Raw genomic sequence first — 26,993 nt, 5'->3', positions numbered from 1 at the left:
TTTAAGAAATGTGTGTGCTCTGCTCAGAATTCGTTCTTGTTGATTTAGCAAGTCAGATTTAATTAGAAAAATACACTATGTCCCTATACAGGGGATATTATGTTCAGCAAATCTACTCAAGTAGATATTTTCACTCTTCCATTATCTGTTATTATAAATTTGCAGCCTGGTTTCCCTCGGCACATTTCTTTTTTCCATATCTTTTTTTTTTTCTCTTGGCCGGTTTCCTAACAAGTCATTTAGCAGAAAAACTTGGCAAGCCTTTCAACTTCCCCTCTTTATATTCTCCAGTCTCTGACTCGGTTTCACATTCTGGGAGGAAAGACACCCAGCACCATACAGTTAACCTGAACAAAGCAAAGGAAAAGCAACAGGAATGCCTTCCAGCAGGAAAATGGTTGCTACATTGGTTTTAATTGTATTTGCACTGGGGTTGGTTTCTGGACAAAATAAATACAACACAAATAGAGATCAACTGTTGGGTGGCTGGAGGGATGCAAAGGAAGATGATAAGTCTACGCTGGAGGCTTTGCAATTTGCGACTGATGAGTACAACAGAGGGAATAATGGCGAGTACATTACCAAGGTCCATAGGATTATCAGATTCCGGAAGCAGGTCAGTAAAAACGAATGTTGGGTTTGAGCTGCATTAGTGGGATTAAGTCCTTTTCTGCTGGAAGTTGAATTTGAACAAACACTAAACTGTAACCTCACCAGTCAGCTGTTATGTGGCATGTTGTTGGAAGTGATCAAGCCAGTTCTAGGGCAGATATCTACTCTAACTATGTTGTTGTATGCAACACAAGTGCCATCAAATTGGTCATGCCCTTAGAAGATGTACATGCAGACTGCAGAATAACTTGCCCAAATCAGTATTACTGGGCACTTGTATCTTTTGTATCACTTGCTTTTTGTGGTTTATATTCTATATATACATACAGGTAGATACAATACCCCCCTCACCTCTAATAGGTTAGAGGCAGAACGAACCATCCCATCAAAAAATATTCTGAAAATATCTAAGTACAATATAAATAAATATAAATATCCATGCAGTGAACATATTGCAAAGAAACAATTCAGATGTTTATTGGTTATTTTACTTGTTGTTTTAAATTCCCATCAACTCTAATTTTGAATAAAAAAAGACCAACCAAAATATAGAAAAAATAAATAAATAAAATTTTTTACCTTCGAGCGAATAGGCTGTATTTGATCGCTTGGATCGAATTTGGATGGTATTCGATCAAATTCGATGCAAAGTATTTTAAACAAAACTCCAAATGGGTTCTAGGAGGTCCCCCATTGGATAGAACAGCAATTCGGCAGGTTTTAGATGGATTTGAATTTTCAATTTTTTTTTTCGAATTTGGACTTTTCCCTAGTCAAAGTACACTAAAATTAGCTCGAAATTAGAATTTAAAAATTAGATTTTTCAATTGGACCCTTGATAAATCTGCCCCCAGGCCTGGATTTGTGGAAAGGCCACCAAGGCCTGGGACTAGGGCGGCAGGATTTTAGGGGGCGGTATGCTGCCCAACCACACCCACATTGGTTCAAAAACACTGGGGATGCACAGGAGATACAATAGTTTTTTAAATTTCCAGTGTGCCAATCCCAATTGCTCCGGCCCCAACGATGAAAAATGGGGGTGGGGGCAGTAGGGGGCAGTAGGCCTAGGGGCTCCCACTATGTTAATCCGGCCCTGTCTGCCCCTGAGTGTATATGATAGATTACTGTGAGCAGAACATCCATCTTATCTCAGGAATGTTGTTTTGCAGTCACACAGGGCTTTGGGCTCAACTTACCAGCACTTTGCCCTACTCTCCAGCTCTGAGTGGCACAAGCAGGTGATTGTTCTACAGCAGCTCTTAAGTTTCTAAAACTCAGTGGATAAATATTAACTTTTTTCTTGCAAGTAATAAAAAAGCTTTTAATAATTTCTTTAAAAAAAAATAGAAAACTTGAGCTGTATTAGTCATTGTGCAACTAGAATAGTGAGTGCAGAGAGCGCAGGAGCAGACATCAGGAATGCTGTGGCAGGCAGCAGGGAGGAGAAAAGGGTCCTGTGCTCACAGAGAATGTCAACTCTTTCATCATGGTTTTCTCTGTTCTGTGTGGGAAGTTACTCAATTAGCTGCAACTGATGTGAGTGGAATGTTTGTTCTGCACTTGTACTTTCATCAAGTAAAACTTGCCTGCGGATAAGGCTGATGAGCACATAATCCAACTGTGCCTTGTGTAATTATCAATTGTAATTGCATGGGTAATACAGGATAATTTCATGTTTAAATAATTTTTTAGTTGACTTAAGGTACGAAGGTCCAAATTAAGGTAAGATCACCAGAAAACCCCAGTTGCTGAGCATGCTTTAAAAAAGGGTCCCATAACTGTACAATAAATCTCCAGCAATAGAACAAAACAAAAGTGGTGATACTACTTCTATTCTAACAAAATAATTCCTTGCAAGAAATTCTTTTATTGCATAAGTTGAGTTTTGGTTATGGACTTTACAGATACATGTCCTACTGGTACACAGGACAGACACTTTTTGCGGTTAACAGGCTAAAGCTATCAAAGGAAGGCTTCCCTTACAACAATAATATTTTAGCTATAGGAATGGAAATAGCTTGTAAGAGGGTGATCGAGTGTTGAGTGTAAATTTGTATGTGAGTTATGTAAGTTGTATGAATGTGAAATGTTAAATGGGTATGTGATTTAATTGTGTTTGAAAATCTGTATATAATGTTTAAATGTGGAAACTAGGTGGCAGTGTTGTATTACAGTTGGGAATGGTTTCATGTGCTAGGGAGTGATAGGCACATGCACAAAAGTTGGGGAAGCACATGTTCAGGTAATGGGTAGTTAGTGTTAGAGGGAAAGTATTTAAAGGGGAGACACACCCAGGGGGTTGTTGAGAGTTGTGTGTCATGGAGCTTAGAAGTAGACAGTGTTACTTGAGCTAGCTAGTGATAGCTAAGTGAGAACGGGTAGTTGTTACCCCAACGAGGAGCATTAGAGGCTTAGAAGCCGTGGTTCAGCCACAGTGAGGGACCAAGTGTTTAGACAGGATCTAGCGGACAACCAAAGAAGAAGGTCAAGGAGAAGTCCTACCTGGAAAGGGGCACTGAAGCGGTGTCGGGCTGGCTGAAGGAGGGAGGTGGCACACAGTAAAAGTCCTGGTCGGGGCGAGGTGGAGGGTCGCAGGTCGTGTGACGGACTGCCTGACCGGCTAGGTGGTGCAAAGGACCTTGGTTGGGTTTGTGGATCCTGGCAAAACTTGGAGGCTTCTTGTAAACGCTGAATGTGTCCCTGGTGATGTCCTGAAGTGCACTGTGTGAGTACCTTGTGATTCGTACCAATAAAAGATATTTTTCTATAAGTTGGAAAATTGGTGTACTTGCCCTTTAAATTCCACCGGAGGGCCCCTTACAAGCTGACCCCTTCTGCACCCTGTGCTACTTTACATACATAATATGCAGACAGCTGCTCCACCCTTTAAATGTCTATTTATCATTTACTTTGACCCCAAACAGAAGTGCAAGAATACTCAGGGGCAAAAGAGAATTCCTCCCAGTGCTTATTAAAGTGGACCTGTCACCCAGACACAAAAATCTGCATAATAAAAGTCCTTAAATTAAACATGAAATCCAATTTCTATTGTTTATTAAACATTCATAGCTGTTGTAAGCTCATTTAAAAATCTCAGCTGTCAATCAAATATTGTCTGCCCCTCCTCTATGAGGCGGGGCAGACAATTACTTTCACTTTCAATTCAGCACTTCCTAGATGTCACTGCTCTCTCCATACATTACCCCTTTCTCTTTACCATTTAATTGTGTAGCCAGTGCATGGGGATGGACATCGGGTCCCTCATTCTGGTGCACAAACAAGATTCTGAGATGATACAAGGCTTGTCTTAACAGTGTCCACAAAATGGCTCCTGCCTGCTTGCTATAATTATGAATTCCCAGACTGAAGGAAACAAGATTCAAATAATATATATAGTGTAATTAAAGTTCATTTTGCTTGACTAATGTGATAAAATAAGATTTTGAAAAATTGTTTTGGGTGATGGGTCCCCTTTAAAGTAAACTTCTGTCTGGGGTCTGACTGTGCTTTGCACCTCACACCTGATAGGCAGGGGGTAAGTACAGGGACCTGCTGCTGTCTGCTGTAAGGATAATGGTACATTGTGCTGAAAAAAAGTGGGGGTCAATGCTCCTCATTTAATTTCTTCCCCTCCATCTGAATCATTTAGCTGTGAGGGAGGTTTTTGTTTGATAAAAGGTTAAACTTGATGGACGTGTGTTTTTTTTTCAACGCATACAATATGATACTATGGTATTGGACCGGTTATCCAGAATGCTTGGGACCTGGGGTTTTCCGGATAGGGGATCTTTCTGTAATTTGGATCTCCATACCTTAAGTCTACTAAAACATCAATTAAACATTAATTAAACCCAGTAGGATTGTATTGCATCCAATAAGGATTAGTTATATATTAGTTGTGAAGAAGTACAAGATACTGTTTCATTACTACAAGGAAAAAGGAAATCATTATTTACAATCTGAATTATTTGATTACAATGGAATCTATGGGAGATGGCCTTTCACCAATTTGGAGCTTTCTGGATAACAGGTTTCCTAATAATGAATCCTATACCTGTATATTGATTGTATAATGTATCCACAACACCTATTAGACCCTGAACTGCACTGATGTGCATGTACTACATGCCCCTTCAGATAATGATTCAGATTGTGGCCTTTCATTCACATCACTGCAATTTGACCAGCTAGTAGTTACTCAGATAACAACCACAACTCAGACGAAACTTGGGTTAGTTTACTGACACTGGGAACATTTGCACCTCGGAATTCTGAAGAAAACGTGATTGGTTGTCATGTGTGACTGCACTAGCACAAATTTATCCAGGGTTGGTAAACAAGCCCAAGTGTCAGAATGTCATGCATAGGGGAACATCTCATCACCTACATGACTTTTCTTTATTTTCTTGCAGGTGGTGGCTGGAATGAAGTACGCAATGGATGTTGAAGTCATTGTGACACCGTGCAGTGATTTTGAATCAGTATCAGAAAATTGTTCAACTCAGGTAATGGAAAGAAATGTCTTATAACTGTCAGCATAACATATGGAGCCGCAGAGGTGACCCCTCTCCATTTTAAGGGCAAAAAAAACAAAGAAGTAAACCCCGGCACCCAGGCATTCTTCCCAATAAAATACTAAGAAAATAGTTAAAATAATTAAAAACATACAACATTTAAAATGTAGCATTATACAATAACTACAGGACATAGTTCATAACAAATTATTTCTCAATTGTGGTTCAATCCCTAAAAAGAATTATATTAATAATTCTGTATAATCTGGAAGCTGCAATTTGCCCTCCTCTAATGTTTCATTATGACCAATCCAGGATCCTAAACCTTTCTGGTCTTTAGATCTTTCTGATGTCTATGTCAAGTGTCTCATATGTGAACATGATGTTATCCTCTATGCTTCTACCATGAAGGACAAAGTTAAAAATAGGATTTAACAAATATTCAGTGAGCCTCAAATATATACAGGTTGATATGTTCCAACTAATTGAGTAAAATGACACAATGCCCACAGTGAATCACCTATATAGTTTACCTTAGCCACCAAATCATCCATTATATTCCTAATTATTTAACTTACACTTGCCACCAGTGAACTGTGTGTTACAGTCTTCAGGCAGGCACTCACCTCCAAAATAATGATGATGCCTTAACTTGGTTCCACCCAATATTCTCTTTAAGCTGCGTGCTTGGTATTGTTTTGGCCCATTGCATAACTTGATGTGTCCAGGTGTTAGTGAATAGTGATGGGCAAATAAATTTTCGGGAAATTTCCACATTTTGCCGTGGGTGAACCGAAACGGGAAAAATTCGCCCATCACTATTAGTGAACCCTTCTGCACCTAACCATGGGGCAAATTCACTAAAGAGCAAAGCGCCTAACGCTAGCGCAAATACGCCAGTGTGAAGTCATTTTGTAACTTCGCCGATTTACTAACGGGCGCTGGCGTAAACTTGCTAGCGAAGTGGACCTACTCTAGCGCTACATCGCACCCTTAAACCTGGCAAAGTTGCGCTTTGGCGAAGGGACGACGTAACTACGCTAATTCACTAACTTGCGCATTTTACTGACCGTTACCTCTTGCGCCAGACTTGCCTTCGCCTCCTCAGACAAGGCGTCTGGCGTCTTTTTTAAGGGTGATAGGCTGAAAAAGATTGTAAATTTTTTTGGGGGCACCCTCCTTGCCCCCTACATTTCCTAAAATATGGCACATAAACTATACAGTGGGCACATGTATAGGGCAAAATAACAACTTTATTTTATTTTATGAAGCTTTCCCAGCTTGTGTAGTGTAATGTATTTGCTGCTACATATACGTCCATTCAACTTTAACTTGGCGCCGTATGCAAATTAGGCATCGCTAGCGTAACTTTGCTTTGCTTAATGAATTAACGCTAGCGCAACTTCTCTACCGTTCGCCTCCCTGAGTGCAACTTCGGATTTTAGTGAATTAGCGGCGCCCTGGCGAAACTTCGCCTGGGGAAGTGCAGCGAAGTGCGGCGAAGGCGTCACTAGCGCATTTTTGCAGCTTAGTGAATTTGCCCCCATGTGTCCTATTTCATGATCATTCCCTGTTTCTGTATGGGAACAAAGAAGCAAAATAGATGGAAGTATTATTATAGTATGCAAAGAAAACAGACTAGGAGAAAAAAGAGGTTGTGTGAGGCAACAAGGAAACGATTTTGGAAAGTGGTCCTATAGGCTTAAGTCTTTTCACTTCAACAACACCAAAAAAATTGTGAAGCACACCAACAATTTGTATGCATACATATTAATCACCTTTTAATTAAAACCACGTGCCATTCTGTACACAAAGAATTGTATTTGCACATAGACTACAAAGGTTTGCGCTGAGCCCCTGATGTCCTGGATCTGGCTGGATCTTATAAGCATTTAGAACTATGTGGTAATTAAACTTAAAGTTAAAACTCCTTTGTTTCCTCCATTTAGAAAAAGAGATGCAGCTTCCTGGTTCTGAGCGTTCCCTGGATGAACTCTACAAGGTTGATCAGCAAAAGCTGCGAGTCCTAAACTCCCCTCATCTGCAATGGTTTCCTCTATCAGGCTGTGTTAATAAATACTTTATGCACTAGTATGGCTTATTTTATAACATTCTCTTTCATTCTGAAAAATAGAGCATTTAATAAAATGGTGCTTTGATGGTTTACGGATCTACAGTAGTGTACATATATTAATGACTTTGTTTGATTTTAGTTTGTACTTAGTAGTTTGTGGTTACTGTATGTTGGATGTGTGTAGGCATTTGATAGCTTATGTATTAATGACAGAAATAAAAACCTGATAAATGTATCATTCATGCAGAATAAAATATGGTTCGAACATTAAATAACATACTGTATATATCTAATAAAGAATCTTTCTAAACAACATTAATAAATAACAGTTTGTTAGTAATGTTTTAATATATGTTGCACATTTTCATGATGCATACTGTACAAACAAAATCAAAGTCCTAAACATCTGAAGCCTTAAAGGGGGACACAAGCCATCTATAGCAGTGTTACTCCACACAAATGTTACTGAACCACAACCCCCAGATATATTATCAAGGGTTAAAGCATGAAGGGGTTATAATTTTTTCTTCAGGGTTAGGGGTCCTATTAATGCAAGAGATTCCTCCAAGAGAATCCAGCCTGCTGTGGTTACACTTTCTGTCCCTTGGCTTTTGTGCCCCTAAGTGCTCTAGTGTTTCGTGATAGTAAACGGCTCCTTATGTGTTAAAGGGATACTGTCATGGGAAAACATGTTTTTTTCAAAACGCATCAGTTAATAGTGCTGCTCCAGCAGAAGTCTGCACTGAAATCCATTTTTCAAAAGAGCAAACTGATTTTTTTATATTCAATTTTGAAATCTGACATGGGGCTAGACATATTGTCAGTTTCCCAACTGCCCCCAGTCATGTGACTTGTGCTCTGATAAACTTCAGTCAATCTTACTGCTGTACTTCAAGTTGGACTGATATCACCCCCCCCAGCAGCCTCACAACAGAACACTGGCAAGCTAACCAGATAGTAGCTCCCTAAAACAAGATAACTAGGGATGGGCGAATTTGACCCGTTTCATTTCGGCAAAAATTCGTTGACGCCCATTAAAGTCTATGGGCGTCAAAAAAGTTTTGACGTGTCTTTTTTTTTTTTGACGCACGACGCCATACAAGTCTATGGGCGAAAAAAATTCGCCCATCCCTAAAAATAACAGCTCCCTGGTAGATCTAAGAACAACACTCAATAGTAAAAGCCAAGTCCCACTGACACTGATTCAGTTACATTAAGTAGGAGAGATAACAGCCTGCCAGAAAGTAGTTCCATCCTAATACAGTCAAAAGAAAAGGTTTAGTTCTCGAGAAAGTGGAGGAAAAAGCAGGCCGGACTGGCAATCTGTGGGTTCTGGCAAATGTCAGAGGGGCTGCTGTGTGTTGCCATAGACAGTCACTATTTATTAGGCAGGTGGGGGGTTATTTGGGCCTCTGTATATTTGAAATGCCACGGCCCCTTTTCATTCACAGTCCAGACCTGAGACACATGTATGTAAGACTTGTTACAATAGACCACAAACTATGGACCAGACGTACCATAAATTCACTGTGTTTGTTTCTTACTTAAAGGTTTTACCTTCATAACAAATCACACAAAATGCAGCATTGTACATTAATTATAACCGTCCAACTAGTGGCTGAATATATGCAGTATAACAACAGACAGCTGGGATTTATCTCTTATGCTTTTCTTTTTAAATAAGTGTAACGGTCAGAGAAGATTAAGATGAATCTGAATGTTTTCCTGAAGATGGCAGCATGAGAACATCAATTGCAAACAGGGAAATACTGGCATATTTTATATCCATAATAAAAAACTGAATCTGATCCCTTTTTGACATAATAAAAAACTGAAACTGACTGCAGCCTTTATTTTTAGTGATGAGCAAATCTGTCCTGTTTCGCTTCCACTAAAAATTAGCGCAACGGCGAAAAATTAGCAAAACGTATTGAAGTCAATGGGCATTAAAACATTTTTATGCACAACAAATTTTTACGCATGCAACCATTTTTTTCTCATTCCAAATGCATTAAAGTAAATGGCTGTTTTTCTTGTGATAATTTTTTTTGTCTCTGCAAGTTTTTTTGTCCATTAAAGACAATGGCCGTTTTTGTTATGGTGACTTTTTTGTCTCTGAGCAAATTTTGTCTTCTGCAAATCCATGCCTGGTGAAAACATTCACTTATATTTATTCTTACAGTAATGCTTTAATTTATGCATGTTCAATTTTTCAGTAGCATGTTTCTTTTTATACCTACTGTATGCTTTGCTTGTAATTTGCAAATTCCCCAAACCCAATTTGCCAATTGCCCCAAACTTAAAGCGGTGGTTCACCTTTAAGTTAACTTTTAGTATGTTATAGAATAGCCAATTCTAAGCAGCTTTTCAATTCCTCATTTTTTCTTTTTTATATAGTTTTTTAATTATTTGCCTTCTTCTTCTGAGTTTTTTCAGCTTTCAAATGGGGGCATCACTGACCCTTCTAAAAAACAAAGCTCTGTAAGGCTACAAATGTATGATGTTGCTACTTTTTATTATTCATCTTTCTATTCAAGCCTCTCCTATTCATATTCCAGTCTCTTATTGAAATCATTACATAAACAATGAAAAACAAATGCAGGTAAAAACTGACATTGATTTTTAAAGTGGCAAATCCACTAAAATCCATGTAGGTTGAATATCTGAAATCAGTAACATCTTTTATTCAACTACTTTATAAAATTCTTTGAATGACATGACTTCTAGAATAAAGAAAAGGTTAATCAGTCTTATTATTTCCTTAATTGTCTGGAAAATTCGTGAATTTCTTGGAAAATTCGCAAAAAATCGTGAAATAGGAAAGTTTCCGAAAAATTGTGAAACGTTTTCACGAAATAATCTTAAAAATTGGACGTTTTCACTCAAAATTCGTGAAATTCGAAGGTTTTCACAAAAAATCGTGAAATTTTAAGGATTTCACTCAAAAATCGTGAAATTTGAAGGATTTCCCTCAGAAATCGTGAAATTTGAAGGTTTTCACTAAATAATCGTGAAAATCTGACATTTTCACTGAAAAATCGGAAATTGACGCTGGCGAATTTTCACCCGCAAATTTTCACAGGAGATTTGTAAATTTACTTGCTGGTGGCGAAACACTGGAATTCACTGCAAATTCGTGCCAGTCGAAATTATTCGCCCATCACTATCTGTAATTCTTCTAATTTTCCATTAGATCTCCTCCTCACCATTTAAAAAACCCAGGTTTGTGACCCCATCAGAGAGCCTAGATACAAGGTGACCCCTAAGGAATAAAGCAGAAGTTTCAAGGGGCCAACACTAAATACCAATAGCAAAGTATGATGGATAAAGGGAATGAACCTGAGACACTGGTAAATATATTATACATATTGTAAAAAATATATATCCTACTGATAATTTCACTGTGCTTATCCACTGCTTTATAGTTTTATGAATGATTCTGCCTTTTGCACCATATGAAATTGAGGGGGGTTCTAGGTAAAGTGATTTACAGGCATGAGGGGAAACATAAGGTCAAAGTGATCAATAATGATGGGCGAATTTGTCCTGTTTCGCTTCATCAAAAAATTAATAAATTCCCTGTGAAATTTTCAAAACAACGAAAAATTTGCAAAACACATTGAAGTCAATGGGCATCAAAATTATTTTGACGATTCGCCATCCGCGTCAATTTTAATATGCGCGCTTATTTTGTCCAAATACATTAAAGTAAATGGGCGTCTGAATAATTCTGAATAAAATTGTTTGCTGCAATTTTGCAGTGAAACTCGGAAATTCGCCGCCAATTTGCGCTTGCTGAATTTATTCACCCATCACTAGTGAACAAGAGTGCCACAGGTTCATTGCATCAAAACATATTTTAGGCCTACATATTTTAATGACTACTAAAATAATTTACAAAATTGGTAGGGGACAAACATGGACAAATTATAAATCTTATGAAAATTAAAATAAAAGTGTTTCCATGACCAAATATTAAATTAATTGTCCCTGCTCCAAGCCCAGTGTGACAGATATTGGCAGGGAAGAAAGAGACTTTACAGGGCATGATGGTAGACAAGGCACAGACCCCAGTCACTAGTTCTCAGACTCTGTCAAAAAAATCCAACAACTCTTTGCTTACTGGTCTTCAGCACCATCATGGCAGATCTGGTAGGGTGTCCTGTGCTACATGCATATGAAGTATAGAATCCCGTAGGCAACTCATTAGTCTCCAGTGCCTACTGGAATCTGTGATGCTCATGAATGGAAGTTTGGGTTGTCATTAAGGATCTACTAAGGTGGTGGCATCAGAAAGTAAGGGAATCCCAGCAGGTTTCTTACAGTAGAAAATATTGGAGGCAAAGGTTTGTGCTTGGGGCTGAGATGGTGTGTGTGTGATGCTTTACAGAATTGTATTCATTTTGTTTTAATAAATAATATAGGATATCTGTTATAGTACTTACCTATTAAAATAAATATCCAGTACATTTTATTTTTTCCTGACAAAATGCAAATAAGATTTCAAGGAATTTCAAAATTGTATTTTTTACTTCTACTTTGTTTTGTATTGCCATAAAACATTTACAGTATGAAAGGTATTCAATTAAATCATTCACAATTTAATTAATGGCTATTTATTAATTAACAATTGTTAATCTGATATTTTAATAATTTCTTAGTCTTTTGTAAAATGACAACAAATTCTTTGTTGAAATATGGAAAGTTTTCTATACCTTTTTCTCAGGGGATGAAATTAAGTGTAAAAATCAGCTTTGTAACCAAAAACACTGTTTTTTGTCTCTTCTATCAGATTGTTGCGCATAACAGGGATCATAATGAACCTCTCTAAACAGCATAGATACCCAATTTTGCACCCAAAACCACTGGTATGTATATGGAATGGTGTTGGATACTGTCACGGTCGGCACCCAACACCAGAACAAATGCCAAGCACCCTGGTCTTGCCTCGTGCTTCACCTGTAGTGTGACTGCCTTTGGCCTCGGGAGGAGCCCTGAGCTACTTGGATGCCACCAGGATTTAAGAGAGAGGCGCAAGGCTAGAGGTTCTGGAAAGGCAGAGGGGCACGACTGTTAGCTAAAGTCTTTAGGCCGAAGGTCGCGGTACAAGACGTTAGGCAATAGAGTAGTCAGATCAGGCCGGGTCGGGGCAGGCAGAGAGCAAACGTAGTCAGGCAGGCAAGGGTCAAACCAGGAAGTCAATCAGAGGGTTAAGCAGAAGAGGTCATTGGTATTCAGGCAAGGGTCAGGATCCAGAGGTCAGAATAGTCAAAAGCCAGGCAGGGGTCACAACAGGAACAAACTCCTATCACGGGCAAGGTCCAGTAATCAAAATAGGCTATTTATACTTTTGAATTTCGCGCCAATTGCGTGCTGGCGTCATCACGCCAGCGCGCCTGCGCCTTTAAGAACCACCAAGGTGTGCACACCCTAAGAGTCCAGCTCTGGCGTGAGGGAGGAATCTGCACGGTGTGGTGGGCATCCCCACTTATGGTGCGGCAGGTGTCCCCGCCACACCAGGTAAGACCTTACGGATACATGTGAATAAAATAAACAGTTGTTGGCAGAGAATATTGTTGGAGTAAGTAATAATGCTAGGAGCTAAAAGATAATTTATGGTTTGCAGAATAGAATTCTCATAACTTCTCACAGCTGGTTCTGTCATGGGGTGTCTACTCCAGGCCCTGCACATACTGAGTCTCCACTAACAGCAGTTGCAGGTAAAGGAGTTTGGGTAGCAGGTACAAGATGGCAAGCATAACAGCTGGAGGTAATGTGATTAAAGTCATAAGGTTTCAACCAGATCTAGTAACCCATAACAATCAATAAAAACAGTTGTTTTCATATATGTTACCTGTAATCCTTCAGCTGTTAAAGTACAAGATCCACCACCCAGAGACAAGCTAGGACTGTCAGGAGAGATGTATGTAACTCAGGAACAGATGATTTATTTTATATCAAATAATGGAGCAACACAATGGAGTTCATTTACTAATGCAGCGGCAAGTGAGTTGTACTAAAATAGATGCAAATGTTGCATTTATTGAGACCATCCATTAAAGTTACTTGCTTTCAAAAATGCCACTTGCACTTCCTTATAGTTTTACTAAGAACCAACATGTCGGTCCTGCATCTTCTGCTGACACTGTGGAACCTATGAGCTGCCCATTTGGTAGACTTGTGCCAAATGAATGACAAGAAAGACATTACTTTAATTCTTAATAGAAGATACAGCTCCCAGCATGGCAACAATTAGGCTAGAATTATGGGAAATGTATATATACTGCATTATGGGTAAAAAACATGCAGCTTTGAATTCGGATTTCCACTTTTGGTCCTAATGAGCCATAATATCTGTTTTGTCTTATGTTCTTGTGCGACTAAAGATGCCTTGTTCAAATAATCAGTATGCAGTGTATGGTGCCAGTGACGCTCTCTAACAAACTAGAAAATTTAATTGAACTTGGGTAAAATAAATCCTGCCTTCCATTCTTAACATCCAATTGTATCCTGAGGCGAATGAGCAGTTTGCAAGCAGAGCTGAGTTCCATGTTTGTAATATTAAAGGAAAATGAATATTAAAGTGGAATCATTGAACACAGCTCTCAAATGTAAATTATTCAGCAGGTGCCCAGCCTCTAGCCATGAGAGAGAGGAATTATTGTTATTGTGCTTGATATGTAAGGACGTTGTCTGTTTTCATATATTAATATTTAACTTACATGTTGTAATGTTTCCCATTATAATTCTTATCAATGGTTATTCTTTTTTGTCTCAATCAGAACTTTATATTTTGCAACGTAAAAGTACAAAGAGCACCCTCTAAAATATTCATTAATCATCCTTGAGGAGTTGGACATTCTGTAGATCATGATGGAAGACTTTATAGATGTGGGTATTTAGATAATAAGGCCTTGTGCAAGTCTGTGATTTATAAGCGATTGTGACTGCATAAAAAATCAAACGGGAGGGTTTGCAGGGCAAACAGAACTCACATACACTGACTTGTGCTTAAAGGAGAAGTAAACCCTAAAAATTAATGTGGCTAAAAATGCCATATTTTATACACTGAACTTATTGCACCAGCCTAAAGTTTCAGCTTCAATTGCAGAAATGATCCAGGACTTCCCACTTGTCACAGGGGGTCACCATCTTGGAAAGTGTCTGCGACACTCACATGCTCAGTGGGCTCTGAGCAGCTGTTGAGAAGCTAAGCTAAGTTCTGGTATGATATTCAAATAAGTGAAATACGTTTTTTTCTCAGACACTGATCAACATGCTGGAGGTGCTGCCACTGCAACATATTTCAGGCCCTGAAACCAAATTCAAAGTCTGGTCTATATGGACATTCGAAATCAAACCCAACTTATCCCAGTCCCTATCTTAGAAGTTCAAGACTCACTGGTATTAATTATATTCTTGTATAATAATAATAATAATAATAATAATAATTAATAATAGAACTAGCCTTTATTAAGCAGTCTCATGTACTGATCTAGTTTTCTTATTGGTAAATTCGAACTGCTTCTAACAATAGTTAATTTGAAGTTTTATCGGGTTACAATGAACCCCAGACACATGTACTATATGTGCCCTACGAATTCAGCAATGCCTCCATTCAGCAGCAATAAATGCATGAGGGGTGGACTGGGTGGAACACAGGTATCCCCCCCCTCTGGCTCCACCCACAGGCTGACAAAGGCCTTGATTAGCCCTGTATTTACCCCTGCTCAATTCCAGCTAATTTGGATGCCTTAAAGGAGTTGTTCACCTTTCAGATAACTTTTAGTATGATGTAGAGAGTGACATTCTGGTTTTCATTTATTATTATGTAAGGTTTTTGACTTATTTGGCTTTTTATTCAGCAGCTCTTCAATTTGCTTTTTAAGCAATCTAGTAGCTAGGGTCCCAATTACCCTAGCAACCATGCACTGATTTGAATTAGAGACTGGAATATGTATAGGATAGGCCTGAATACAAAGATCAGCAATAAAAAGTAGCAATAACAATTAATGTGTAGCCTTACAGAGCATTTGCTTTTTAGAAGGGGTCTGTGACGCCCATTTGAAAGCTGCAAATAGCAGAAGAAAAAAGCAAATAACTATATAAAAAAAAAAAACATGAAAATCAACTAAAAATTTGCTTAGAATTGCCCATTCTATAACATACTAAAAGTTACCTTAAAGGCGAACCTCCCCTTTAAATACACTTTTCTCTTATCAACCTCAACACCAAGGGGCTGATTCACTAACTTCGAGTGAAGGATTCAAAGTAAAAAAAAGGTGTTTTTTGGGCTACTTCGACCATCGAATGGGCTACTTCGACCTTCGACTACGACTATGACTTCGAATCGAAGGATCCGAACTAAAAATCGTTCGACTATTCGACCATTCGATAGTCGAAGTACTGTCTCTTTAAGAAAAAACTTCGACCCCCTAGTTCGCCATCTAAAAGCTACCAAACTCAATGTTAGCCTATGGGGAAGGTCCCCATAGGCTTTCCTAAGTTTTTTTGATCGAAGGATATTCCTTCGATCGTTGGATTTAAATCCTTCGAATCGTTCGATTCAAAGAATTTAATCTTTCGATCGAACGATTATTCCTTCGATCGTTCAATCGCAGTTTTTGCGCTTATCTCCAGGGTCAAAGTAAATGTTCCCTTGAATGTTTCTTATTTTGATTTTGTTTTTTTTATGTGGCTGTGCAACTGATTTTAAATTTACTTTTTGCAGTAAGATGTAATTATTATTTCGGAAAACTAATAAAAAAACCTACATTATCAAAAAAAAAAACACAGAGGTGCATAGAACTCTTTTGTAGCTGACAGAGTGCTATTAAAATAGTATTAAGATTATAAAATCACAATGTAAATTCTTGGGAAGCAATTAATATTTTTTTTTCCTTTGCAGCAAGTTTTACATTATTTATGTAGTCCGGCCCAGGATAAAGCTAATTTTTTGTAATGAATCCTTGCTATTAAGTCACCGACTTAGATGCCTGAATTGTTCTTTCTAAGGACAAATTCTAATGCGCTTCAATAAGTCTCTGAAATGAGAAGCAGTAGCGAGGGGATTAAATGGAGTGATTAAATACAGCACTGGTAATTGAACTATTTAAACAAATTAAATATGGAAAGAAAATCACATTTAGTTACATAAAAGCAGTCAGCCCATTTTACAAAATAATTTTAATTCTGGAACATGTTATATTGGTTTCTTTAATGGAATTAGCGGAAGGAACTACATTTAACCCTACCTGTTTGTCCTCTCATTGACCAACATGTCCCTGTATGATAGCTTGCTCTTAACAGTGGATATACTGCATATGTATATATATGTGTGTTCAGAATAATAGCAGTATGTTAAAAAACGTGAATAAAGATCAAAATCCTTACAGTATCCTTGCACATTCTATTCCATATCAAAACATGAAGAAAGGTGTATCAAATTTATGTTATTCTTTTATAAAAAGTGAAGACATTTGAATATTAGGATTTTCCGAAAAATAGCAGTGTCTGCTTCTTCTTTACAAACTCAAACATTCATTGTATAAACTGAAACATGTTTCAAGGTTTTACTTACTTTCAATCACTGAACTAATATTTAGTTGTATATCAGTGTTTCTGCTGCACATCTGTGTTGTATGGAGTCCACCAACTTCTGGCACCTGTTACATTCCACAATTCTTCTGCATTTCTTGGTTTTGCCTCAGAAACAGCATTTTTGATGTAACCCCACAAGTTTTATATTGCTTTAAGGTTCGGGAACTGGGCTGGTCACTCCATATTGTCAATCTTGTTGGTCTGGAATCAAGGTGTTGCTCATCGACTGTTGTGTTTGGGGTCGTTGTCTTGTTGAAACACACATTTTAAGGGCATTTCCTCTTCGGCATAAGGCATCATGACCTTTTGATATATTGAAACTGATCCATGATCCCTGGTATGTGATAAATAGGCCCAACACCATAGTATGAGAAACATCCCCATATCATGATGCTTGTGCCACCATGTTTCACTGGCTTCACTCTGTACTGTGACTTGAATTCAGTGTTACTAACTTTAAACCTTCTTTGATCTTCCTGGAGTTGATCATTTGCCATTTTGGCTATTCTTCTATCCATTCGAATGGTAGTTTCTGGTTTTCTTCAACATCTTTCAGTTTTTGGTTGCCATTTTAAAGAATTTGAGATAATTGTAACTGAGCAGCCTATCATTTTCTGCACTCTTCTATATGTTTCCCCATCTTCAATCAACTTTTTAATCAAAGTACGCTGTTTTTCAGAACAATGTCTGGAACGACCCATTTTAGTCAGAAATGTATCAACTAATTGTATAAAATTGATAACAGTTCAGATACTGCTGAATCACTGAGCTGTCAGAATGAAACACATTAAACTTTAAACTTACATTTTGAGAAAACGGTAAAAAATAAAAGATGGAAAACACTTGACAAAAGTCTTTGTTTATGGTGAATAATCTGAAACCAACTCAACTGAAAAAACGTGTTTCAAGGCAAACAACCCCTTTAACACTTAGGGGCAGATTTATCAAGGGTCGAAGGGAAATCGAGGGAAAGTTAAAAAATTCGAAGTTAAAAAATTTTTGGATACTTCGACCATCGATTTGACCCACGATTGGAATGTGATCGTACGATGCAAAAAAATCCTACGAATTCGACTTCGAATTTCATAGTATTCAATTCGATGGTCAAATTTCGAAGTATTTTCCACTTTGAAATTCGACCCTTGATAAATCTGCCCCTTATTATGATATACAGAAGATGAGACTTAAAAACACTTCTGTAGAAGGAAAAGTTCTCCGGTTGTGCCAGCAATTCAGCTAGAACATTTGGTAGAATGAGTGGGCATTATTGCAGAAGATTAGAACCAATGCCCCATTGTGTAGCACTAACAATACTGAAGGGCATTATGGGGCAAATTTATAAACAGAGGCAGGAGTGTAAGGGAAGTATTTGGTGAAAGAGCATGTACTTGCTCCAAACAGAACCAGAGACATGTAGGGATTATTAACTACTTTTCTTCATATTTGTTATTCAAAATGTCAGCAAGGGCTGTTTGTTTTCTGTTGGGTATGTTATGTTATTTTCTGCCTAGATTAACAGAAATTATTATTTTGTAGCTGAAACCTGGAATAACCATTTACTGACAAGTTGTCCCTCTGAGCATTTAAAGTCATTGTATCCATTCATGCACATGAAAATAGGTGTTACTATAGTAACCACTGATGCTACTGAAATAATAAACAGGTAAACACAAAAGGAATCAAACAAAAAAAAATAACAGTAAACACATTAAAGGAAAGCTATACCCTCGAACAATGTAGGTCTAGAAAAATATATTGCATTAAACAGCTCATATGTAAAACCCTGCTTCACCTAATGAACCAGTTTCATAAAAATGTACTTTTTTTTAGTAGTATGTGCCATTGGATAATCCTAAGTAGAAAATTGCCATTTTAAGAAATAAGGGCCTCCCCTGGGATCCTACGATTTACAGTGCACACAAACAAATCAAACAAACTATACATGTTGATCTCATGAGCCAATTAGCTGACAAAGTTCTGTCTTTTGCTTCCCACACTTCTTCCTGTTACAGTTGGAGCTGTAGTATTTCTGGTCAGGTGATCTCTGAGGCAGCACACAGACCATCACAAAATGGTGGCTCAAGGTAAAAGGGCAATATTTACTTAATTATATGTTCCAGCTCAGTGAGATTCTTTAATATGCCACTTAATATGTTGCTTAAGTATTTATTTGGGGGTTATAGTTTTCCTTTAAGAGTCAGTTTGTTATCTAATTCTAAACCTATAGCAAAATATAACATTTTTCAATTGTATCATTATTATTTATTTGTTTGAGGTTGTGTTTAATTATAAGCAGCGATGGGCAAATCTGTCCCGTTTCGCTTCAATGAAAAATTTTGACGCGAGTGACAATTTTTATACGTGCGACTATTTTGATGTGCGGCAATTTTTGCATTAAAGTCAACAGGCGTCTGAATCATTTTGACGCACGTCAATTTTTATGTGCGCAACAATTTTGACGTGCAACAATTTTTTTTTTGTCTTGGTGAATTTTCCAAGGATGGATTTTTGCCGCCTTTTCGCTAAAACATTAGTATGCAGCGAAACGTGGAAATTTGCCGCAAATCCATGCCTGCCGAATAAATTCACCCATCATTAATTGTAAGTCAAAGTAAATTTTTCCCACTTTTTCAATGTAGTCACTGAAGGTCTGTGTAACTGGACAGATGGTAACCCTATTTTATAGGAATAAATAAAATGTGAAGTTCAAATAATTGAAGAGATCCAGCCATTTCATAAGGCTTTATCTTAAGCTGAGTTATGTGGTGTTCCCTTTCTATTGCTGAGATGGGGTAGATTACTGTCTCTGTTTCACGGGCACCGTTTTTCAGAAATAATACTATTTTATTATACTATTTAATAATTTTATAATTTCAATTATTTACATAAATGAAACACATTCTCCAAAAATACTACTTACCGAGCGAAAAAACTTTCCCAGTGATTCAACCATCTGTGTCCAGCTCAGAACACTTATCTGCTGCCTTCCCAATCTGTTTCCCATCAATGATACATGCCCTTTATCCACCCTCTTCTGTCACTGAGCAAAGCAGAACATGTTAGCAACAGTCAAGACTGAGAAGGAACATTAATGATAACTCTCTCTGTTCGCTCAGTGTCAAGTGTAGAGTAAAGGTAGGGGAAAGCAGTGAGTGGCAATGTGCAAAATGGCTGGCTGTGTTCCAGCCTTTTGTTGCACCGTGATGTTAGAATTACTTTGCCTGATGAAAATGTGAGGTACAGTAGCAGAATGGAAATGAAATCGATGCAATTTTATCTCAAAACTTTTTATCAAATGAGCGTGTTTTCTGACATGGTACAACTTGGTCATATGTAGTCTTTCAGTACTCCTTAGGTTATTAACACAAGTAATGTATATTTTGCATATTTAATTAAAAATGAAGACTTTCATTTCTTAAAAAGATACTGACAGAAGGAATTAAACTTTTTTTCACATCTATCTTAATATTGCCTTTGAAAGCTACTTCTAACTTTGCCATAAAGTATTTGCACAATGTTTTTACATGACCTGTCTGATGCCCCATGTTCCTGTATGAGGGGGCTGCCATAATTGTGCAGCAGGAGTCCGTTAGCATTAGAAACTCTAACTGACAGGCTGAGATGGGACAGTCAGGTTGGCAATACAGTCAGGTTTAGAAACTTTCACTAACAATAACTTACATAAACAAACCTCTCAGCAAAAAATGATCAACATGATCTATAGGTAACTTTTGGGGCAGATTTATCAAGTGTCGAATTTCGAGGGTTAAAAAACCCTCGAATTTTACCCTCGAAGTAAAATCGTTGGAATTCGAATATCAAATTCGAAGGATTTTAGCACAACAGTTTAGATCGAACGATCGAATAAAAATCGTTTGATCGATCGAATGATTTTTATTCGATCATAAATAGGGCCCAAAACCTATCTACAATGTCCCCATAGGCTAACATTCAATTCGGTAGCTTTTATTTGGCGAAGTATTGAGTCGAAGGATTTTTTAAAGAGACAGTACTTCGATTATCGAATGGTCGAATGATTTTTAATTTGAATCGTTCAAATCATTCGATTCGATCAAATTCGATCGAATTTGACCAATTCGATGGTCGAAGTACCCAAAAAAATTACTTCGAAATTCGAATATTTTTGGATTTGAACTATTCACTCGAGCTTAGTAAATTATTTATACTCCACTTAGTAATACTCCACTGAGCTAGTTTATTTATACTCTACTTAGTTATACTCCACTAAGCTATTTTAGTTATACTCCAAGGGGCACATTTACAAAGGGTCGAAGTGAATTCGAAGTGAATGTTCGAATTCAAAAACTTTGAATTTCTAAGTAATTTTTGGGTACTTCGACCATCGAATAGGCCAAAATTCAATTCGAATTGAAAAAACTTTGAATATTCGAAAATTGAAGTACTGTCTCAAAAACTTTGACTTCGACAGTTCGCCACCTTAAACCTGCCGAATTGCTATGTTAGCCTATGGGGACCTCCTAGAACCTATAGGCAGTATTTGGCTAAGTTTTTAGAAGTCTAAGGTTTTTTTTGAAAATAGTTTGATTCGAACGATTTGAATTTGATCAAAAACGGCTAAATTGACTTAAAAAAAACCTTAGACTATAGGATTTCTACAATTCGATGGTCGAATTTCAAAGTTTTACCACTTCGAAATTCGACCCTTAGTAAATGTGCCCCCAAGATATACTCTGCAGAGCTAATTTAGCTTTCAGGATAAAGACTTTTACCTTTATCTATCCTTTATCCTTATAATGAAATAATCCAAATGTTTAAAAATCATTACCTGTAATAATAAAACAGTACCTTGTACTTGATCCCAACTAAGATATAATGAATCCTTATTGGAAGCAAAATCAGCTTTTTGGGTTTATTTAATGTTTACATGATTTTCTAGTAAAGATATGAAGATCCAAATTACAGAAAGATGCTATATCTGGAAAACCCCAGGTCCCGAGCATTCTGGATAACAGGTCCCATACCTGTACAACATTGTAATAAATCTCTTAGAAAGGGAAAGAAAAACTGCCCAATGGGCAAAGCCCTGTAAGGATATCCAGTTGATAAGAACGGAAGTTCATTTCAGGTGATCTTACTGTATTATGGCCTATTCCCAACTCAATATAATCTCTTATTGCCCTAGGAAAATACACTACAAATCAGTTGTTTTGTTGTTATGAATGTGTTTCCTCTTTCATCTACTGTTTAGATGCCAAAAAAGCCCAAAGCAGTTTAGCTGACAGCTAAGGTAATTTGAGCAGCGATTGTTCGGTTCAATACCACCGAGGAAAGTACATTCATGAGCTTTACCGGCTAATTGAATCTGAATGCAAGTGCTAATGTCTTTAGCATCTTTATCTGAAACCTTGGAAGATGTTTCCATAGCACCATTATTGTACTTGCTATGTCAATTTAAGGCTCTAAAATTCATGAAATTACAAATACAATTTTAAGATTAACACAGAGGGAGAGAAAAAGGTTATTCATGGGTGGCAACACTTGTATATGCTGTAGCAAAAATATTTCTTTTCATTTTGGCCACCAACACTTAGGGGCAGATTTATCAGGGGTTGAAGTGAATTAGAGGGAATTTTCGAATTAAAAAAATTCAAAATTCGAAGTAATTTTTTGGATACTTCGACCATCGAATAGGATACTATGACTTTGAATTTACTTTGACTTTGATTCGAAGTAAAAATCATTCAAATATTTGACCATTTGATAATCGAAGTACTGTCTCTTTAAAAAAACTTAGACTTCAATACTTCGCCAAATGAAACCTGCCAAAGTGCTATGTTAGCCTATGGGGACCTTCTACAACCATTTTTTAAGTCTTTACACATTGAAGTAAAATCGTTCGATCGTACGCTAAAATCGTTCGAAACGTTCGATTCAAACGTTTTTATTGTACGATTTTACTTTGATCGCTCAATGGCCAAATTCGGTGAAAAATACTTCGACTTCGATATTTGAATTCAAAGTATTTAATTCGATGGTCGAATTTCGAAGTATTTTACACTTCGAAATTCGACCCTTGATAAATCTGCCCTTTAAACGTTCTATAATAATCTGCAAGTCATAATTCATTTATTTTCAGAAAAATTGGTCAGCATGGACATACATGTTTCCAAAGGCCCTGCTGTATCACATTAGGACAGAAACACTGTAGAAGTCCTATATTGTTTCATTACAAGCCAATGGGCATTATAAGAGACTTCTTTCAGCTCCTTAAAATTTTATCATCGCCTCTTTTCCTTTGACTGTGAAACATCTTTTGTGAGCGCCCCAGTCAGTACAGATAGCATCCATAATAAAAGATGGTTAAACAGGAACCTGGTGGCTCAGTCCCAAGACAAGTTGGTCCTGCTACCATTTGCCATATAAAAAATATACTGATCTGTTATCTGGTTCTGCTTTGGAATTAGCAGATGCATGAATACAAAGATTCTGTAGTTATGAAGAGGGGGAAAGGCCTCCTGATACATTGTAGTTCTATCTACCTGTTTCTCACTAGACTTGTATTGCAAAAGTAATAAAGCACACTGTTGTATGCACAGTATAAAAACAAAAATGGCATATTAGCATGCATACAGTAGGTTAAAAAGATGCTTAATAATATGTGCCAGAGGACTTCATTTTGGTTAATTCTGCAACTTAAAAATCATTACATTTGACCTTGGCAAGTCTTAGGGGGGAATGTAATTAAAGTCGCAACGAGAAAAACAATCAGCACCAATAATAATAAAAATCCACATCTCGCATTGTAATATTGTTCCTTAAACTGTTATTGCATTGCGAATTTTAATTGCGCACTCTTAAGAAGTGCTTGAAGGTGTCGTAATCTTTTGGAGCAAACATAACGGCTTTTTCAGTAAGAAGTTTTATTACATTTATTGTGCTTTGGCGCAAACTATAAAATTCCACTGTCGGAATTGGTTGCTAAACAGTTTCTGAGTTTGCAAAAGCTATATTAAATTCGCGCAAAGCAAAGTTTTTGGTGCAAAGGCATAACTTTTCGCATTGTGGATAGTTTTTCTGTTGCCGATTTTTATTACATTCCCCCATATCTATAGAAAGCAAACAACATATAAATGAGGCATGATTTTATATTAATGTCCCCAAGTGTTTGGGCTGTTTGTATAGCAGCATTCAAGGTCATTTATATAATAAAAGTTACATTTTACAACTTTCCAGCTTGGCCATTATTTCTAGATTATTATAGCAGCCAATGGGCATCGGGTGCTAATTAGCTCACAGACGAGAGAGCTGGGACAAGTTACACCAAATAACAGGATTGACAGATGGAAATAGCTTTGCACAAAAAATTGCCGGCGTCCATTTTTTTTGGACGCCAGCGAATTTTCGGCGAGGAATTTATTTGCCAGTGGCGAAATGCGGGAATTCACCGCAAATTCAAGCCTGAAGAATAAATTCGCCCATCAATACTAAGGGGGTTATTTATCAAAGTCTGATTTTATCTCAACATTTTCTGCTGCAAACTCCGATCAAATCTGCTCAGGTTTTTTACGCTTATTTATTATTTAATTTTATATTTGCTTGGCGGTAAAAAAATCTGATCACGATTTTTCACCTGAAAACTCAGATTTTTTTCGGATCTTTCACACGAAAACTCAGAATTCTTATGTTTTTTTGCCCGAAAACTCCAAAAACTTCAAGGTATTGCCTGAAACCCAGTACACATCAAAAAAATGTCTGCATTCAGAGTTTAGAAAATAAACCTCTGTGTGTTTAATGAAAACACACAGCAAGATCAAAAGGATACATGATTGCATTTAATGTAGAATCTAGATGCCTCTAGTGGTTGAGTTTAGAGTCTGTTTTTGATCCTTTATGTATCCTTCGCTTTGTACAACCAACCAGACAAATACCCTAATGGTTGAACAGCCTGTAATGCTAGTTGGGGATTGGAGAGCCTGAACTATGGTGTTAAAACGCTCTCTTTTTTTTTTAAATGAGAAAATGCTTTGCCTTTCTATGGCAGATTCTGTAACCTGAAAACACTGCAGAGATAAGGATACCTCCTGCAATAGGACTAAAGACTAGGGTCACACAGACAATATTATGTGATACTCCGGCTCCCGTAAGGAGCATTCTTGCGACCTAAAAGGCAGGTTGGAAACTGGGCAAATGATCCTGCTTACTATGACTGGTGATATCAAAATATTTACAGTGCAACAATCAGTAAGCATCATCAGTCTAGATGTGGGGTCAAAGTGCACATGCCCCAGGACTGCAACTTGATAACGTCAACATATTTTGCTAATGGCTATTTATAGGGCCCATTATAAAGTGGTTGTTCAATTCATATATATATTTTAGTATATGGCTGCTTTAGTAGTGATGGGCGAATTTGCGCCGTTTCGCTTCGCCAAAAAATCCGCGAAATTCGCCAAACGGCGAAAAATTTGCGAAACAGCGCCGGCGCCCGTTTTTTACGCCGGCACCCGTTTTTCCGACGCCGGCGCCCGTTTTTGGCGCCGGCGTCCGTTTTTTCAAAAAACATTTTTGACGCAGACGAATTTTTGCCGCGAATTTTCGCGGGCGTTTCGCGAATTTATTCGTTGGCGGCGAAACGCGCAAATTCGCCGCGAATTTGCGCCTGGCGAATAAATTCACCCATCACTATGCTTTAGTGCTAAGTTTCACATGCTAATTTTAACTTGAGGAGGACATAAAAATACTCATAGAACAAGTACAGGACACAGAGAGAAGATGAACAGGATAGTGGGATCAGTGCCATAAAGGAGAAGGACATATAACCGATTCAAGACTTTAGTAAGAAATGTATTTCCCTCAATTATTATTCTTAATTTTTCCTAATGTTTTATTAGTGGTATTTATTGTCTGGTGTAAGACCAACATAATATAAATATTGTAATAAATACATTGCATAAATAATGTAATAATAATTTAAAACATTGTCTTCTGTTGTAATATTGCCATAATCCATAGGCTCAAAATTCTACCACAGTGACCCTACACAATGATGAAAATGGCACTTGTATACACAGTTACTATGGGAGCTGAATGAAACGATCTGTTTTTCTGACAGTTGCTCCCATTAAAGTGGTCTAAATATAACATTTGTTTTCACTGCAACCGGTTTATAAATCTAGTAAACTGGGGAATAAATGTTTATTTGTGTTCTCATAATTTCACGAAACAAAGATGAGTGCATGACTTCTCCTATATGTGCTTTTATCAGTTCTGGCATATTCTGGGATATCAAAAATATCTAGCATAGCACAAGGGGCCACTTGTAAATAGTTGTTAATAAAGGCCATTAGCGAACTGCAATTGCATGAGACATTTGTTTTGGACAAATGTATTTTTTAATCTTACTATGGGTTTCTGTAAGGCCACTCACAGTTGTGTAGAGGGGATGTCCGGTTCTGTTCGTCCCTGCAGGCAAGTAGTCGGTCGAAGTCGCCAGCAAAGACGCGCCCGTGCGTTCGTGCGCTCTGTGCGTCGCCCTGCATTTCTGCGCATGCGAGTTTATGCTGGTCCTATATCAACTCACTTGACATACAAACAAATTGCTAGGGTTTCTTAGTTCATTTCCAAGAGACCCCAGCATTGTTATATTTGATCTCCTGTTGTTGACCCGGCTATTCCTGACTCGCTTGAACACTGCCTGCATCCGACCTCGGCCTGACTCCACTACGAACCTGATCTGCCTGCATTTGACCTCGGCTTGACTTCACTACGAACCTAAGCTACCTGCCTTTGACCCGGATCTGTTTGACCTCGTCCATCTCACCCTTGTTACTTGGTCTTTTCACAGCGCTTTCTTCCTGTCTCACCTTCAGGTTAGTCTGTCGCTGGTGGAAGCTGCTTGTGAGCCCTCCTCTACAAATTGATTCCGCATAAAGCCTAATAGTATAACCTAGCCATGGATCAAGAAGTAGAGGAATCTGTGTTAAGCCAAATGACACTGCTGCATTAAGAGCTCTCACTCAGGGCCGGCGGCCTGTAGAGGATTATGCTATGGAGTTTCAGGAACTTGCTGTAGAGACTGAGTGGAATGATGCTGCACTCAAACATCAATTCTGTTTGGGTTTATCCAATCCATTATCCGGTTGATTCTTCTGGCCGTACAATTGGACATAAGATTACGTGAGAGGAAAACTGAGAAAGTTGCTGAAACTTCC

General features: G+C 37.7%; 1 protein-coding gene across 1 annotated transcript; it reads left to right on the top strand.

Annotated features, from left to right (window-relative positions):
- Positions 1-290: 290 nt before the first annotated feature.
- Positions 291-7,515, top strand: LOC108717786 (cystatin). The gene is made up of 3 exons (XM_018265133.2): positions 291-616; positions 5,025-5,117; positions 7,076-7,515. The coding sequence occupies exons 1-3, from the start codon at positions 377-379 to the stop codon at positions 7,154-7,156; spliced, it is 414 nt and encodes a 137-aa protein (XP_018120622.1). The 5' UTR covers positions 291-376; the 3' UTR covers positions 7,157-7,515.
- Positions 7,516-26,993: the final 19,478 nt, after the last annotated feature.

Source organism: Xenopus laevis, chromosome 5S (genome assembly GCF_017654675.1).
Source record: "Xenopus laevis strain J_2021 chromosome 5S, Xenopus_laevis_v10.1, whole genome shotgun sequence".
Classification (NCBI taxonomy): Eukaryota; Metazoa; Chordata; class Amphibia; order Anura; family Pipidae; genus Xenopus; species Xenopus laevis.
The sequence above is the reverse complement of the archived record's forward strand: the minus strand, read 5'-3'. Positions and strand labels throughout refer to the sequence as shown.